This window comes from Megalobrama amblycephala, linkage group LG21, assembly GCF_018812025.1.
Source record: "Megalobrama amblycephala isolate DHTTF-2021 linkage group LG21, ASM1881202v1, whole genome shotgun sequence".
Taxonomy (NCBI): Eukaryota; Metazoa; Chordata; class Actinopteri; order Cypriniformes; family Xenocyprididae; genus Megalobrama; species Megalobrama amblycephala.
In genome coordinates, this window is record NC_063064.1 from 962,919 (window position 1) to 980,455 (window position 17,537).

Consider the following 17,537-nt stretch of genomic DNA (forward strand, 5'->3'; position numbering starts at 1 on the left):
AGCATATTAACCTAGATAACATCAATATCAGTGTGACTGAAAGCCTGTAGTACACGCCATCACCTTTTTTTCTGAAGGAGATGTCAGCAGGCAAGTCCAAAGCATGGCAACGAGACATAGTGTCTCGTTCCCCTTCTCATAGAACCATGGTTACATGTGTAACCTGAGACATTCCCTTTCAAATGGGAATTTGCACTGCGTCCTGTTAGTGACACTATTCCATATGGTCAAAACCCAAGCTCCACATCTTATGCAAGAAAAGTCCCTGGCTTTACTTTCTCCCTTCCTTACCGGGGCGGGTGCCAGTGCCCATCCCAAGGGTAGAGCTCAAAAGTCTGGTAATGCCAGTCAACCAAGCCAGCATAACTTTAAGGGAACACAGGCACCGGGAAACAAGAGAAGTTCACTTAATTTTCATTCTATCTAGGGGCATCTAGTTCAACCCCTAAACACCTCAGGGGAGCATTTTAATAGAAAAACACAAGTACTCAACCCTGTCTGAGAAGAGTCTGCATGCCATGAGGCCATAGTTACTAAAAATTAAGCTACCAATGAGAAGGGATACAAATTAGGCAAGACCTACTTCTCACCAGGCTCAAGAGATGGGTCCCCGGACAGCAACATAGTGTGGTCCAGATCAGGCCCACATCTGGTACATGTGGATTACACGTGGACAAGATGTGGGCCGGATCTGTGCCTACACTATGTTGCTGTCAGGGATATCTGTGAGTGGATGAATTATGAATTATGTGATCCAGACACAGACTGAGCTCAGGTTACGGTTAGCACCCTGCCCATGAGAGAACACTGGCAACAACTGTATTAATGGCAACTATACCAACGTCTCAGAGATCTACCTGGGCCAGAACAGGGCATGGAGGACTGAATGGGAGGAATCCCAGTAGCAGGGAGATTATGACTCCACATTAAACAGTGTAGCATGTAGATCACACCAAGCTCTCACAGGAACAAAAGGCCTGCTTACAGACCCCCAAAGGAGAGGCAGAGCTCAACAAAACTAACAATCTCAGGGGCATACCAAATAAAACTACCTACTTAGGGGACCCCAGAGGTGTAAGCTGTTCATCTTCATAGAGCCCACAAGGAAGCCCCAAGGGGGAGACAGTTTAACCTTGTAACTATGCTAAAGTTTTGAAATCTAGGAGAATTACCCTTGAGAGATTCTCCAATGAAAAGGTAGCTCTGCCTAGATGAATGAAGACACCTCCTGCTTAAGGGACCCAAGTTCAAGGGGAGGCAGCTAGCCTTAATAGAGAAGGAATCTGCCTGATTTTCAGACCCTAAGTACAGGGGAAGTGGCTTCGACCTTGAAACTTTAGCATTTGTGTGGGAGCTTCCTGTTTAAGACCTTAATAAGACAGAGCAGCTACTCCAAGGTAAATGAAGCTTCCTGCTTAGGGGGACACCAAAACCAGGGGAGAAAGCTACCACTTCACAACACAAGGGAACTACCCACTCAAAGGCTGAGCTCAGCTCATGTCACCTAGAGATCAAGAGAGCCTGTGAGCTGGGACGAGGACCCTGCTTAAGGCCCAACTGGGGAGGGTGCTACTCGTTCTACCAGCTAATGCTTCCTGCTTACTGGACCCAAATGAAGGGTGAGGAAGGCAGCATCTTGTTAGAATTAAAGAACTTCTAACTTAAAAGGGACCTTCTCTGAGGTGAAGAAGTTCTGAAATGGGAGAGGAAGTTACACTCCACATTTTAAGGGAGAGCTGCCAGCTTAGCAAACCCAAAGGGGAAGGCAGATTCACCTTAGTGTATCACAATGACATGAGAAGGGGCCGCCAACCAAAGGACTTTTTTTGGGGGGGTGCAGCTTCACCCTAGTAGCGTTTAATAAACCCACCTCAGTAGGGGGCGCTACAATGATGGAACTTCATGCTTAAGAGAACCCCAGACATGCATCACCTCACATTGCATCTCATCAGACACATCACCTCACAGCATCACACATCACATCATAGCATCACCTCACATTGCACCTCATCACACACACTCACAACAGTCCTAAGTGACTCACTCATTCACCCCCCAGCCTCCTTAGTGTGAGAGAGGAGGGAAATGTTATTTCCCTTCAGCTGTTGACCAGAGCGCTTGCTCTAAATCATTTCACTCAGATCTTTTTTTTTTTTTTTTTTTTTTTTAGCTTTCCAAGCATCATGCCTCTTCTGAGCTTTATTCCTTGTCTTGGAAGGAGGGGCTTGAGTGGCAACGCTCTCCCTCTGGGCTTGTCTATGATCCTCAGACCCAGATGGGCCCCGGGAGTTTTGCGCAGGTCTAGAACGGTGTGGTTTGAATTTATTAAAAGCCACAGACCACACTTCGCCTCTCTAAACTTCTCAATCACCGTCTTTGCAGATGTGCTGGAAAGCTTAGAAGGTGATACTGGCAAATCGAGCAGAAAATTTCTCTCTTTCTGCCCGATGTCAGCCAGATTAACCCACAAATGTCTCTCCATTGCTACCATTGCTGCCATCAAATGATAAATAGCAGCAGATGTTTGTTTGGTAGCCCAAAAAGCTAAATCCGTGGTCTGATGCAGCTAAGCCACCGCATCAGGGGAAAGGCCCTGGCCCTTGCCCAGGTCCTTGAGCAGTTTGGCCTTTAACACCGACATGGTGTGCAGCGCACCACCAGCCTGACCTGCGGCTGCATATGCTCTGCTGTTCAAATATGATGTAGTACGCAGTTGTTTGGACTGCAGAATCAGAGCCTTCAGCGTTGATGCTTTTCCCACTGAAAGATAGCGTCTCTTTGACAGGAAGCATCAATGCATATCCATGCTCGCGCATCCCCTCCACATTTACGTAATTTGGTGAAAGAGATGAATATGAGATGAATAAGGTTTCATCCATGATCTCTTCACCTCAGCGTGAAGATCAGGAAGAAATGGAAGACTCACTGCACAAACCATAATTTGCCATTCGCTGGGCAGGCGGGCTGGGTGGATTCCATTACTTCTTCGTCCTGCACAGCCTGCTCTTACTGGCTGGGTATGTTGTAAAACTAATTTAGAGAGCAGGGTTTCTTGAAAGATGTATTTATGGTAGGCTTGACTCAATTCCCTTAAGATAAATGGTGGTTTTCTGTGACCTTGATATTTAACTTTTCTAATGGCCTAGTTCAGAGCAGTGTTGATTACTGCATATGTTAATCACTGTTTTTTCTTCTCATGTGTAATTTGAGTCAAAGATTTTGTGTGTGATATGGTACCCACTGGACAACAGAGAACTTGTCTAGTGGGATTAGCCTTTTGCCTAGCACATATTCTAAAGTGCTTGTTAAAACAGTCTGGTCTTCGAAGCAAGGCAAGGCTTTGCAGTTGACATGATTGCTAATAATACATATATCATTCTGCTTTACCTAGTTAGTTGTGCCACTTCACCAGTGCACAGGTCCAGCCACTTACCACTAATCACCTGCACCTGTCAATCATCAACCATCAGCCATAGACTACTTAAGCACACACCTCAGCCACACTCATTGTCTGTTCTCCCTAAAGGATACTAGACGATGACCCTATGCTCTGCTTACCTGGTTGGCCTTTCTTCTAAGAAGTTACCTTCTCCAGTGTTCCATGGTCTTCACTCCATCTCCTTCATCTCCAACGTCTTCCTTGTCTCTGTGCACTTCCCCTGTCTTCATAGATTCACTCTGATCATCTGCAGCTGAGGTGTGTGTTCATCCAGTCCCCTTCATTCAGGAACTCTTCTGCTACACTCAAGAAAGGACTGTCACCACCCATTCATCTTCATTCATCTCTCTGCTTCATTTGAATACCTGTCCGTGTTTACATTCTCACTGTGTCCAAAATACACTGTTTAAAGTTCTCCCATTGTGCTCTGAGTCTACATATCATTACAAGAAGATGTGGTAATACATTATAATAGACTAATAAATCACTTACAAATCATTAACAAACTATTAGTTTATAGTTCATTCATAGTTAATATATTGTAGTATCTACATTGTTAATATATTAATAGGCTGTATACAAATATAAATAGTCTTTCATTATCACTAATTAACACAATTATTATTGCTTAACTCATATTTAAAGATAGATAACAACGCATTAAAAAAACATTAACAACTTATTAACTGTAAATAGTTCCCACTTTAGATTAGGTCACGGAAAATGTCATTAAGTGCTTTTTAAGTATTAAGTAACGTTTAATTGCTAACTTATTTCTTTTGTAAACAAAGCTTTGTGCTTCACTCGTGTCGTCATATTTAATATTAAAAAATTAAAGTGTTTTGGTGTAAAAAAACAATTGTGAACAAAAAAGCTTTGGTTTCTAAACATTAGATCGCTCACAACTAAGGCAGTTATTGTAAATGAAATGATCACAGATACTAGTTTTGTTGTACTTTGCCTTACTGAAACCTGGCTTAAACTAAATGATTAGTTTGGTCTTAATGAGTCTACTCCACCAGGCTACTGTTATAAGCATGAGCCTCGTCTAATTGCTCATGGCAGCTGTGTTGCAACTATCTATAGAGATATTCTTAAAGGGTTAGTTCACCCAAAAATGAAATTTCTGTCATTAATTACTCACCCTCATGTTGTTCCAGACCCGTAAGACCTTCGTTCATCTTCGGAACAGAAATTAAGATATTTTTGATGAAATCCGAGGGTATCTAAACCACACATTGGCAGCAACGTCATTGCACCTTTTGAGGTTCAGAAAAGTAGAAAAAACATGGTCAAAATATACAGCGTGACTAAAGTTGTTAAACTGTAATGTTATGAAGCGATGAGAATACTTTTTGTGCGCAAAAACAAAACAAAAATAACGACTTTATTCAACAATTTGAACCGTTGCCATACGCAGTGAACTCAGTGCAGCGCTTCCTTGTTTAACTGCACAGCTCTTTACTAGCTGGCTTCCGTTACACCGGCTTGGACCAGCTAGATACCATCTGCAACAAACATTTAAGCAAAAGCTGGATTAATCGCAGCAATGGTCTACTTTTATTCCAAATCTACATTGCTGTAGTAATTTTATTTTGTTTGCATTGGCCTGTCTAGTACATATTTAGGTTTTAAACCTTTTTATTTCAAATTTATTTACGGTAAGCTACACACCAAACATGTATAGAGTTATTTAGGGCTAGTGTTGGTTCTTACTACAGCACCAGAATCTTATGCTGGCCAACCAAAACAGCAGAATCTCATGCAGGGTACCAGCCAACAAAAAAAATCACATACTGGCGAATTGCAGTGTTGGTCTTTTGAGAAAAACACTGAAGTGGTAATGCAGTTTACCTAACTCTGCACAATTTTTTTTTTTTAAACTGAAACTGTCAAATCTATTAGCTATAGGCCAGTGTAGCTAATTTCACCTTTTAAGCTCTACTATTGCTATTGTGTGCTTCTCATGCTGGCCTGCTAATGGCACTGTGGGCTTACATCATAGAGATTGGTCTTTCTGTTCTCGTCAATTGCTCAAAAAAATCTAGACATGTATTTAAAAATTAGCCATATTTTTTTGTCCTGGTGTGACACATTACTGGAAAGGTAGTGTTTGATGAAGGCTTCTGTTCTGCTGCAACAGCTGTACTATAAGCATCCAAACCACAAGTAGTTATTTTCTCATGTAAAAATTGTTGGATTCATCCTCCCCAAGTGCTTAGTTCATCTAACTTGTATAATAAACAAAAGATTGCAACAGTATTGACCGGCCGTCATTGCCTGAGCTGCTGTCATAATGTGAGGTAATTGTCTGTAAAAACAGAACAACATGAGCAACAAAGCCGAAATCTGATCCTCTCAAAATGTGCTTGAGCGCTCCTTTTAATATCAATTTTTCGAAGTGCTTTCCTCTCCCTCAATATGTATGAAAATGAGTCATTTCTCGCAAAAATGCATTGCAAGGAACTGAGTCACCTTCAGGTTAACGCACATTTGCTATATTCATACACCACACTCTTTCAAAATGACAATGGCTTTATAATAAATGGATGCATAAAAAAAAACTAATACTATTTAACAGTACAAGGATAATCTGCAATAACTAAGATAATAAATGAAACCGTATTGGTCCATTCAACATCAACAAAGGCAGTACAAAATAAGAAAATCACTTTACAGCATTGACTGTGAAAAGCAGTGAAATAGATGTGTCAAATAAAAGGAAATTAAAAAAAAAAAGAAACAAAATGACAGACCCATTCAAAAAACGAATTAATAAAAAATATACTTGCAGAAAAAAAAACAATGTTTCACTGTTACTCTGGCATTATTGATGATAAATTCTCATCCGTTTTTCCTAATTTGTCCTCTGTAGTGCCATCATGATTCTACAGGCCAGTTCATTAGTAGAACAAACAGAGAAAAGAACAAATTAGATATTCAGCAGCTGTCGGTTTTACACATTTCAACTAAATATATTTTACTAGGCATGTGTGTGTAACATCAAGATACAGTTGAAATGATTTGAATAAATGCCTTAGATAACAATGAATATCCTGGCCTACCATGTGCAAAACACTGATAAGAGCATAAACCTGTGTGTGTGTGTGTGTGTGTGTGTGTGTGTGTGTGTGTGTGTGTGTGTTTGGACGGACACAATTTATTATCTAAACAACATTTAGGACTGTCAGCAATGGCTACTATCAGTATTGCAGCTTCAAATTTAGATTTTACGAAGGCTAAATGTTAGTATAAAACAAATGTCAAATGACACCTACATTATGGCTTAACATTTTGGTTAAGGGCAGAACAAATAATTATAATAATATTAATTAATTTTTTTCAAGTGCCAGTTGATTTTTGGCTTCTAGGCTTGGCTCTGAAGTAATGCTTTACTGAAACAGATTTACAATTATACTTTATGCACTGCCTGAAGTAAATTACCTCCAGCACATCTGTCATTGGTTCAGCACTGAAGACTCCAGGGAGAGACTCTGACATGAAGCCTCCTCCAAATGTCTCGTCCCTGATCAACCCCCCACCCAGACTAGATTTAACATGCCAATTGGATCCACAAGCACAAGCTATTATATCACAGCGGTGGTGTATGCGGGCCACAGGGAATGTCAGAATATGGAAATCTACAATGGCTGCATCATATGGATATCAGTTACATATCAAATAATTGAGAAACAGACTTCCAATAAAATTACATTTGTGATTGCGTTCTGAATTGAAAGATTGATATGGAATATTTTACATAATTTATGACTGTGAGCATGTATTTAATAATTTAATTTTATCATCAGAGTCTGGTAAATAAATCATTTGTTTACTCGTTCCATTTGACAGTCAGCGCTAGTTTAATAACGGAGCTCCATTGGGACTATTAAGTGGTTAATCGCTGAGAGAGATGAATTATCCTCTCTGGACAGAATCCATCAGGGCATCTATTAATCCATGAACAGGTCAGAGGAAACCATTATATTCAACCTCCCTGTCTCCCATAAACATAATTGTTCAAACTGTGAATTGTGAGCAATGCTAGACCACTTAAAAAATAGAAATTGCTTATTTATGATGATATTTTTTCCCTCTTAATCATCTTTATATCAGAATAGGGTTTTTTTTTACTGATCAAAGTCTCTTCTGCTCATTTTATTAAATTATTTAGCAATGTCATAACAAGGATTAAAACTTATTTACTTAGTAAAAATTAAATTAAAAAATCTAAAAAAGACAAGACATAAAGCACACATTATAATCTATAATACTTTATTTTTTTTTTTTAAATCAGATAACATATGGCAATCATGCTTTTATATAACACCATCTAAAGACATTTATTATATATATATATATATGTATATTTTCTTTACATAGAATATTTTACATTAGGCCCAAACAGTTAGAAATATACAAAACAATATTTTGTTCAACTAGACATATTATCTATTCTCTTATAATCTTCCATCATTGTTATTCATTTGTTATTACTATTCTTTTTTACATTTCATAAAGATATGTGCTTTAGTTTCTGAGATCGATGCATTATTGCAGTAAACAGCAAATAATATAAGGTTCTTCAACAAGACAAAAACCTCAAAACGGACATTCACAGGTACTTTTACACGGTACAGTTTTACAACATTGTTTCAGAGAGAAATCTGATGAATGGTAAATTTATACAATTTCACGAAAAAAAAAAAAAAAAACTCTTATTGATTGCACATTTTCATCAGACGTCTTGCAGAGAATAAATCGACTAATTAATCCAGATCTCTGTCACATGTAGCTGCCGTAGAAGCAAACTAACAGTGTTCGTTTTCGATACCTTTGTGGCTTGTGAACTTAAAGCTTTGTGCTTTTCACCAGTGGCATTTCAAAATAAAACAGTGGAAATAGCACACACACACACACACACACACACACACTTATATTATTCCATGTAAATGATTTATTGCCCAACTAGTCTGCAGATTTAAAAAGAACAGAATTTTCCTTTACATTTTCTCATTCGAACGGCGGCTCTGTCCGTTTTTGACACATAGTGCTGGTTTGTCAACGATGTCTGAAAAAAATGACCCTAGAAACCATGGCAACAGACTATAGCTTCTGCTCAGGACTGATTATTTGCTGAAGGCTGCTCACAGCTATAATCGTTTTCGATCCAGGAGAGCAAATTTTGGTCACTTTCGCCATTTTTCCTGAGGAGTGGCACGCAAATGTGGTGAGCAGGATTAACAGTGGTTTCGCGGGGTACGTCTGCCCCAAAAAACGATTTTTCGGACCCTGTGCAGTGATACGGTGCGACGTAGAACAGTTTTTCAGATCTGTCAGTAGCATAAACATGAATTTGGTCCTTCTTACTCTTACATAGAAAACATGTACTAAAATGATTCTAAAAAACACATACAAAGTTATTTTTTTGTCTTAGAAAAAAAAGGAAAAAAAATAGTAACAGTCTTTTTTTGACGTCAATTTGCCCCTGCGGCTGGTAATGCATGACTGCCCGGGGCGTTTGTAAACCCAAATCCATACTGGTCTTGTGCTTGTCAGGATTTCGCCCGAGGGCTAAACGGGAGAAGAGGGCTGTTTGAAACTGTACAGTCTTGAAAAGTGTAGTCTGGCTACGTAACCTTGACGTCAAGGTTCAGTCTCGGCCCGTTGCACGCTCCCATATTCTCACTCTCTGCTTTTATATAGCTATATAGATATAGTTTATATATATTTATTTTCAGATACAATCAGATACAATTCAATTCTAACCTACAACTGTATTTTTATATTTTAATACATTAATTACATGTAATATATCAAATTAACACTGTGGTGTTGGAATTACACTGGGACGCCAAATCTTGCCAAATTATGTCCTGTGCTTACGCTGTGACCCTTTGTTTTTTAGAAAGACTAACATCTTGCATATGAAATACAGATTAACCCTAGAACATTGCTGAATAGATTGTTTTTTTGACCATACGTATATATATATATATATATGTACCAAAAGAAGTCAAACTGTAATCAGGTTGGTTTTCCCTCGGAGGTAGGTGAATATACTTTAGACATGGAAGTCCTTGGTTGTGATCGACTCTTTAATTCTCTCTCTGAACGTTGACCTTTGATAGTACGGGTGAAGAAGGAGGACGGCGGTTAGATGTAGGCCTCGTCGTTGGCTGGGGTGGGGTTTTCGGGTTGCTGTTCGGGCCCGTTCTCTTGAGTCCGAACCACCGATGTGGGCTGAATCATTATCCGAAGGCGCTGCAAAAGGGAAGGAAAATCGTCAGCTGCCATTCCAGGAAAGACAAACTATTAGCACCGAGCAAAGGTGGTACAAATGCAAGCAGAAATCTCAACTGAATCCCAACTTTTGCTTCCCTGGTGGGAACCTATGATTCAAGTGTGTCAGAATTATTACCGAATTGAGATTGGTGCGCTTTTTTCCTAATTACTAGTCTTAGAAACCCGAGGCACGCTTCGTGCAGCGCAAAAATCTCCTCTTCAGCAAAATCTCCTAATTTCTACAATCAGTCCAAGCCGTGATTGCATGCTCGAACGGCAAGAAGTGAAGACTAATTGATGCAATTAGAATGAATCCAATAGCCACGAAATAAAAACAGTGCATGCTTCGCCCCATGCTGGAACATCTGCATTAATAATGCACGCAATCTGAATCAATTACTCCACTGTCGTCAGTGGAGATACTTTCATGTTCCCTGACACTTGCACCTGTGGCTGTGAGGACTTTCGCAGGCATAAAAACGGTAGCGATACCTCTTTATATGAGCCCTTCAGGGTGAGGAACATGTAGCCCATGTATCCCGGGATAAGAACCATGGATGACAGGGCCATGCACCAGCCTACACCTTGCCCCCACTTTGGGAACACGTAATTGTTCATTGTAAGCGGGACCATCTGAACGGCGCTGAAGATGAATACACCCTATGACAGAAGGAACAAACAGTCAGTCTGTATTCGCATCTCGGAAATGCTTCCAGAGCGCAAAGACGCGGTAAAACCACCTACCGCCACGATCAAAGGGGTGAACACGACCCAGCACAGCTTCCACCAGATGCAGGGCTGGTAGCCGATCATCTCCTCAATATTGCCGTAGAATTTATTGACACCTGCACAAAATAAGAATTGAGAGGCGAGTTATACGCTAACAATGCGTGAGCGGTTCGCGGAGGATTATTGGAGGTCTGCTCGCTTCATAAATGCAAATAGAGAATCGTGCAGTAGTTTGCATAATCAAGCCTGCCATGCACAACAATTAAGATCCTACAGGTTCATATTCATTCAAATCAACTGACTGTGGAAATGAGTCTGGCACCCAGATTAGCATGAATTATAAAGATCTGTGATAATAATTAGCATGCGTTGTGTGTTATGTCTGTCTGGATGTGAAGAATAAAAAGCAGATGAATTAATAATTACGAAACCTGTAACCTTTTTCACCTACTTGATTTCAGTGATTCACTGTGGTGTGATAAACAGAATAATGCATTTCAGACGTGTCCGCTTAATGACGTCATCAACACAGCATGCAATTTTTTCAAAAATATTTGGTTTAAAATGTATGTTAAATGTCACACTGCAACCTGGAAAATGGAAATGCATTGATTTATTGCACAAAGTTATTGCGTATTTACCATAGAACCAAGATATGGAGACGCATTCAAAGAATACCAGGAACAGCAAACACATTCCACTGGCAGAATAGTAGTCAAACAGTTTGAACACATAGAGGCCACCCTGTCGAGAGAAGAAAGAACCAGATCAGATGGATCAGATCATCTAGTTAGCAGTGTTTAGGGGGTTCAAAGGCTGTGGATGCATGAGCATGAGCAGAACAAGCACATGACTGGCCTGAAATGTATGCAGTATTTGGGTGAGGATTATGCATAATTGCACATCCAATGGAGCATCTTAGTGATTTGCTGTATTAGCGCATGCACTTTTATTGAGGTCAGCATGAAATTCTCATTTTACTTCTGTAATGTGAAGTATTTCTAAATTAAGCTGCCTGTTTAGGAAGAAAAAATCCAATTGGTTCATTGACGAATCGTATACACAAATGACTTTTTATGCTGATTTTAAAAGACAAACCCAAAAAGTCTTATTGCATTATTTTCCTGTACATAAACTAATCTCTAAACGCCCTAAAGTTTCATTTAAATACATGTAAATCAGTGACTATACACAACTTTCCATTTTTATTTATTATCTATTACATTTTTTTTTTTTTCCTTCACTAGCTTTTATATAACAGTTTGAGGTTATATAGTGGTTGAACACTCCAGACTCATCACATATCCCAGCAAAAACACTCAAATGCTTCTGTCCTCGGAGGTGATCCTATTAATGCAAATTCAAGAGCTCTTACTCTCTATGTATTTTTACCATATATCCCATTACACGGTTTAGAATAGAATCGCCATCAGCCTCCAGCTGATGTGAAATCCGCAGAAAGATGAGATTGGTGCATTTACCTGTGTGATGTTGGACAGGCCGATCAGATAGGACACCAGGCAGACAACAGCGATGAAGATCTCTCGTCTTCCTCGTAGCAAGCGGGGAAACTCGTCGACGAGAGCAGTGATGAAGCCCTCCACCGTACAGAACTACACACAAGAGAAGAGCATTTGTTTTAAAAGATTAAAACTGTAATTGTTTTGACAGGTTACCTAAAAATGTGCTTCATTATTCAAGTCAGAAATACTGGCTGAATTCGGAATATCATGCTTCGCACAACAGCTTTGATTTTAAGGGTCAGAAAATTTAACATGCACAAAATGGTATATTTACAATATCTAATTTTTTGAGAGATAAAATAATTGGAGTCCCTCCCCTCCCCTAGCTTTGTTTTTATTTAAAAATGAATGGAAATGAAAGGCTACTTCAAGGAGATGTAGAACGACTAGGCCATATATGCATGCCTGAATACACATGTGCAGTAATATGCATGTTTGAAGCATGTTTTTTTTACCTGACTGTCAATGCCAAGCATGAGCAACATGGAGAAAAACAGAATTGCCCAGAGCGGTGAGATGGGTAACTGTGTGACTGCCTCTGGATAGGCCAAGAACGCCAGCCCCGGCCCTGGAGAGCAGAACACGCGCAATTAGTTTTCTAGGATGCGTATGATTGCATAGACTTACAGAAATAATGTCATGGAATATTCTGAAAAATAAATCTGTAATGTCTTTAATTTTGTCATTTTGTTCAAATGTTCATTAAAATGAGGTGTTTAACTGCTAGAAAACATGGATTGTAATTATAAACCTCAAACTAAATATTGAAAATAGCTTTTTTATTTAATATGCATTTTATCTGAGGTTTGTAATATTTGCAACTCTGTTACCAAAAACACTGATTTGTCTAATGTTTGGTATGTTTAGATTTTTCTGATTATTGTTTTATTAAATAAACTATTTTTTTTAATAAATAATAATAAAAAAATATGATCAAGATATATACAAGTAATTTAAAGAAAAATATTGATTTTCTTTTCTTTGGTAGCAGATTTGATGGCTGATCTTGACAAATGCCAAATTGAGTTTGTTTGCTTGCATGCTGCAGAAATTAAGTCCAAATGATGATACTTCTATGTCAATTTTAAAATATTTTTATATTATATTATATTATATTATGAGGGTGATGCACAAAATGTGGGACAGAGCTGAACAATAATTAAATAATTAAAAACACAATTTAATGCATTGAACTGAACACTTCAGCAGATTATATGACAAGATTTTAGATGCAGTCGTGATCGGTTGTGTCAGGCCATAATCATGATTTTGGGGGTTGGGGTGGATGGCATGACATTTGATGTGTTCAAAAATAGTTACTAGTTACTGTGCTTGGTTAATTTATAATAGTATTTGTGACTTTAATGCAAAAAAGTCATGTACAGTATTCATGGAAAGTGCTATAGACTCATTTTTTATGAAATGCATGCCTGCTTATTGACTAATAATGGACACCAGATGGCAAAACACTGTGTAACTTATAGTAGTAGGTCTTTATCCAGTGATAAAAAACAAACAAACCTGAAATCCATCATAATTACCTGATGCAGCCACGTCTGCTATGGACCGCTTTGTGATGTGAGCCATGAAACCTACGATAGAGAAAATGACGAATCCAGCGAACATACTGGTGAAGGAATTAATGCAGCAGACGATGATAGAATCTCTGGGAAGCAGAAGAAAGCATGGAATTGTTTAGTTATTTATCCTACATTTTCAAAAATAAAGATTCTTTATTGGATTTGATGAACAACCCATTGCACAAAAGATTTTTAAATATTCAAGAAAAAAAAAAAAAAGAAGGTTATTGTAAGAACTGTTCACTGACAGGTTCTTTGGGGAACCGAAAATGGTTCTTCTACTGCGAAACCCCCCTTTATTTTTAAGAGAGTATTATCTATCATGCTGATTTTGTATGGGCAAAAACTGTTTCAGAAATGCTTGGCTGTTTTGAAATACAAAACACACAAAAGAGATGATTAGTCAAGCTTGTGTCTGTACAGATCAAATTAGAGTTACCATTTGAATGCCCCTTAATAAGTCTTACAATTGCTGCATACTTGTAAACATTGTTGTTGAAAGGGTTGTAGCTCCCGAGGGCGATCAGAGAGCCCAGGCCCAGACCGTACGAGAAGAAGATCTGAGTGGCTGCATCCAGCCACACCTAAGACAGAAGACGAGACATGGCAAAAATTCACCAAATTATACGCCTGTGAGCACACGTCTATTACCGTATGATAATTACAAAGCGCTCTACCTCCGATTCTTTCAGCTTGCTGAACTCAGGCGTGATATAGAACAAAATGCCCTCTTTCGCTCCAGGCAGCGTCACTCCACGGATGAACAGGATAAATAGCATGAAATACGGGTATGTCGCTGAGAAATATACCACCTGAAAGACACATTAACAGCCTTAAGAAGAAAGCACGTCTGCTTCGATGTCGTACGATAGCGCGCCTAAAGAAAGAGAAATTCGAGGGCTCCGTAAAGCATGAAATTATTCGCAGATCGAGATCGTGATCCCAAAGGCCTAATTTTGACTTTGTCTCAATGTCACGTGTGTTGTGCTGTGCAAGGGCGTTCTTACCTTTCCGGTCCAGCCTACGCCCTTCCAGATACAGAAATAGACCAGGACCCAGGCGATGGCCAGTGTTATTGCTAGTGGCAGTCTTATCTCTCCCGGCTGCTCCAGACCATCGGTCAGCTGATGCATGTTCCGTCTGAGGGAGAATAAGAAACATTATTAGGGAATTCATATCTGTCAGCCCACGTAACCCACAAACAGAGCTCGACTAATTGCAGATGCAAAACATTCAACTAGGGTTGTTTGCCAAAAATAGCACAATAGCCGCATTTTTGAGGAACAACAGAGGCTCTTTTACACAGCCGAGGACAAAAGGAAAGTGTTTGCGTGTTGCTAGAATACGAAATTCCCAGAAATCTGCCCTTACTCCCAGAACTCCACGACGGCGCTCGTCAAGTTGGCGGTGTTTGCCTGGCTGTAGTTTGAGAAACATCTGTCTGTGTTCCAAGGGTTTTCACAAGTTTTCCAGGGGAGCTCCTGAAACAGGACGTTCGTTAGTCACAGTCATGGTATTTTGGCTCGTTTTTCTGATTCCTGAAGTGGAAAGCGTGTACTTACTGTGGTGAATGAGTTATACAGATAGTAAATTGCCCAAGCAATTATGACTATGTAGTAAATGTTAAGCCAGAAGGACAGGACTGCTGCTGCCAGGCCAACACCTACGGAAACATGTGCGCTATAATAACAACTCCGTGTTTCAGATCATTTTTGGCAAGGGCGACTGAAATGTGTACCTATCACGGGAGTGACACCATCATTTACACAGTAGTTATTCTGAGTGTTATTTGTGGTCCATGTTGGTTACCTTTGAACATAGGGGCCAGTTTCCACACTCCAAGACCACCGATGGACGTGTACTGACCGAGGGACGTTTCCAGAAGAAACAACGGGACCCCAGCAAATATGAGGGTCAAAAAGTAGGGAATCAAGAACGCCCCTATACAGACAGAAGAGTAATATAATGAGACATATTCAAATATGTATCCGTTTATAAAATCCACTGTTTAGGATCTTTGCGCTTCCAATGATTGCGCGCTTTGCGCGTTTCCTGGACAAAACGCGCACATGTTATTTTCGTTCGTTCATTACGAAATGAGATTTTTTTTTTTTTTTTTTACTCCTTTTGTTTCGAGGGGGGAAATACATGGTAAAAACAACCAGGATTTTTTTTTTTTTTTTTACCTCCTCCGTTTTTTCCGCATAGATAAGGAAATCTCCAGACATTGCCAAGTCCAATGGCATAGCCAACACAAGACAGAAGAAAGTCAAATTTTCCCTGCCATGTTTCTCTGTCAGGAATGTCCTTTTTCTTCTGAACTTTAACCACCAGAGTTTTTGGTTTGTCATTGGTGGTGGGCGCTTCGTTCACCTCTGTTAAAACGTGTCCATCGGAGGCTTTCGTGCCGTTCGTGGCCATGTCTCTGGGTTTGGTCCTGGCGGTCGGACGGAAAAGTTCAGCACCGGTCCACGTAGACAGCAGCTTCGCGGTTCGATTAACCAACGATTAGAGTCAAAAAACGCCAATGAAGCTTGACACTGACCTGGAAACGATTGAGAGAAAGTGTCGTTTAGATATACACATTATTGTGTTCGTCACATGCATTCGAGGTCAATTTATGAATACAATAATATTAAAATAAAAATATTGCATAAAACAATATGCACACACCAACTGAATAAAATACAAATTGATGCACAGTTTAGCGCGCGCACAGCTCAGACAAAACGGCGTATGTATATATTTCTTTATTTTTAAATAACTAAAAGACATTTCTTTTGTATAAAACTTTAACGTGTCCAAAACAGTTTCTCGAGAGCAAATTATTTGCATCGTTTACTGAATTAAAATTATTCAAACGGATTTTAAATCATTTTCTCCCAAATCCAAATAACAGATCACACCTTGTTTATGTCAAACAGTTCGAATAATCTCGTTAAATTATAGTTATATATCCGGCTAAAATCAAGGAAGCTCCAAGCGCGCGGAGCGTTTGCAAAAGCCCAGAAGTGCGCGCACAGACCGTCGGTGAGCTCGCGCTGAAATGCGCGCTCAAAAAGTCGCGCAAAACTGTCAACTTGCAGCTTTTTATCAGGACAAATGAATGTGAGACTAAAATACTGATTAAAAAAAAAGATTCGACCATGCACAATCGCGTCTGATACGCGCGCACAAACATCGCGTTTTACAAGAATAAAAGACATTTCAGATGTGTGTTAAAACAGTTCGTTTTAGCTAACTTTCAAATAACTTATGCAAGCAGATTTCCCCCAAACTATGAACACAAAGGCATTTAAATGCCTCTAGCTGAGTTTTATAGCAGTCAAATATGATTTACTTACACTGGAACAGTTTTCCTGCCAGTTTGGTTGCGGCGGTGCGTATCCGTTGGTTCCTCTCCAATTCGAACTCTTGGAATTTTACTTGTCCAAAACAGTGCGAAATGTTTCCATAAAGTCAAGTGAGGCAAACGGCTATCCTGAGGGGAAAGGTGAATGAGGGTCTGGTTGTCTGGTGCTGTCCAATTCTGTGGTGCTGAAGGACAGGGGGAAAGAGCCAGAGACAGGAGCAGCTCCGTCTACCATGAGCGTCCAGAGATGTTACATGAAGCACAGACCGTCACTCTCAATGTCAGCTCAAAGTCGACCCTCCCCGAACACAACATCTCCACCACTGAAAGCCCAGACACTGGCACCTTCTCTTCGCAACGCTTTTTATATGCTTTGTATATGTTTTTTTTCCCCTTCTTTTTTCTTTTTTTTTTTTTTTAAACCAGCTTGCATTGCTCTCTGTGTGAGAGAGATCGTGTGTTTTATCAATTGACGGACACTCTGCCCACTCACAGTGATTACTTTGTGCAATAATAGTTTTATGCATATGTGTTGCTATAAGCATGCATGCATTTGGTGCAGAAAAAAAAAAAAAAAAAAAAAAATCCGAAATACAAGAAGAAATGTTACAAATTAAACAAATAGATTA

At 39.5% G+C, this 17,537-nt stretch overlaps 1 protein-coding gene across 1 annotated transcript; it reads right to left on the minus strand.

Moving 5' to 3' along the window:
• Positions 1-7,697: 7,697 nt before the first annotated feature.
• slc6a1b (solute carrier family 6 member 1b) lies at positions 7,698-17,274 on the minus strand. Its single transcript, XM_048172472.1, has 15 exons — positions 16,901-17,274; positions 15,743-16,101; positions 15,366-15,497; positions 15,119-15,219; positions 14,928-15,037; positions 14,564-14,696; positions 14,234-14,368; positions 14,037-14,140; positions 13,518-13,642; positions 12,432-12,544; positions 11,935-12,066; positions 11,095-11,197; positions 10,469-10,569; positions 10,217-10,384; positions 7,698-9,703 (listed from the first exon to the last, which is right to left on the minus strand). Exons 2-15 carry the CDS (start codon positions 15,975-15,977, stop codon positions 9,596-9,598), a joined length of 1,800 nt encoding a protein of 599 aa, XP_048028429.1. The 5' UTR covers positions 15,978-16,101; positions 16,901-17,274; the 3' UTR covers positions 7,698-9,595.
• Between the last annotated feature and the right edge of the window lie 263 nt (positions 17,275-17,537).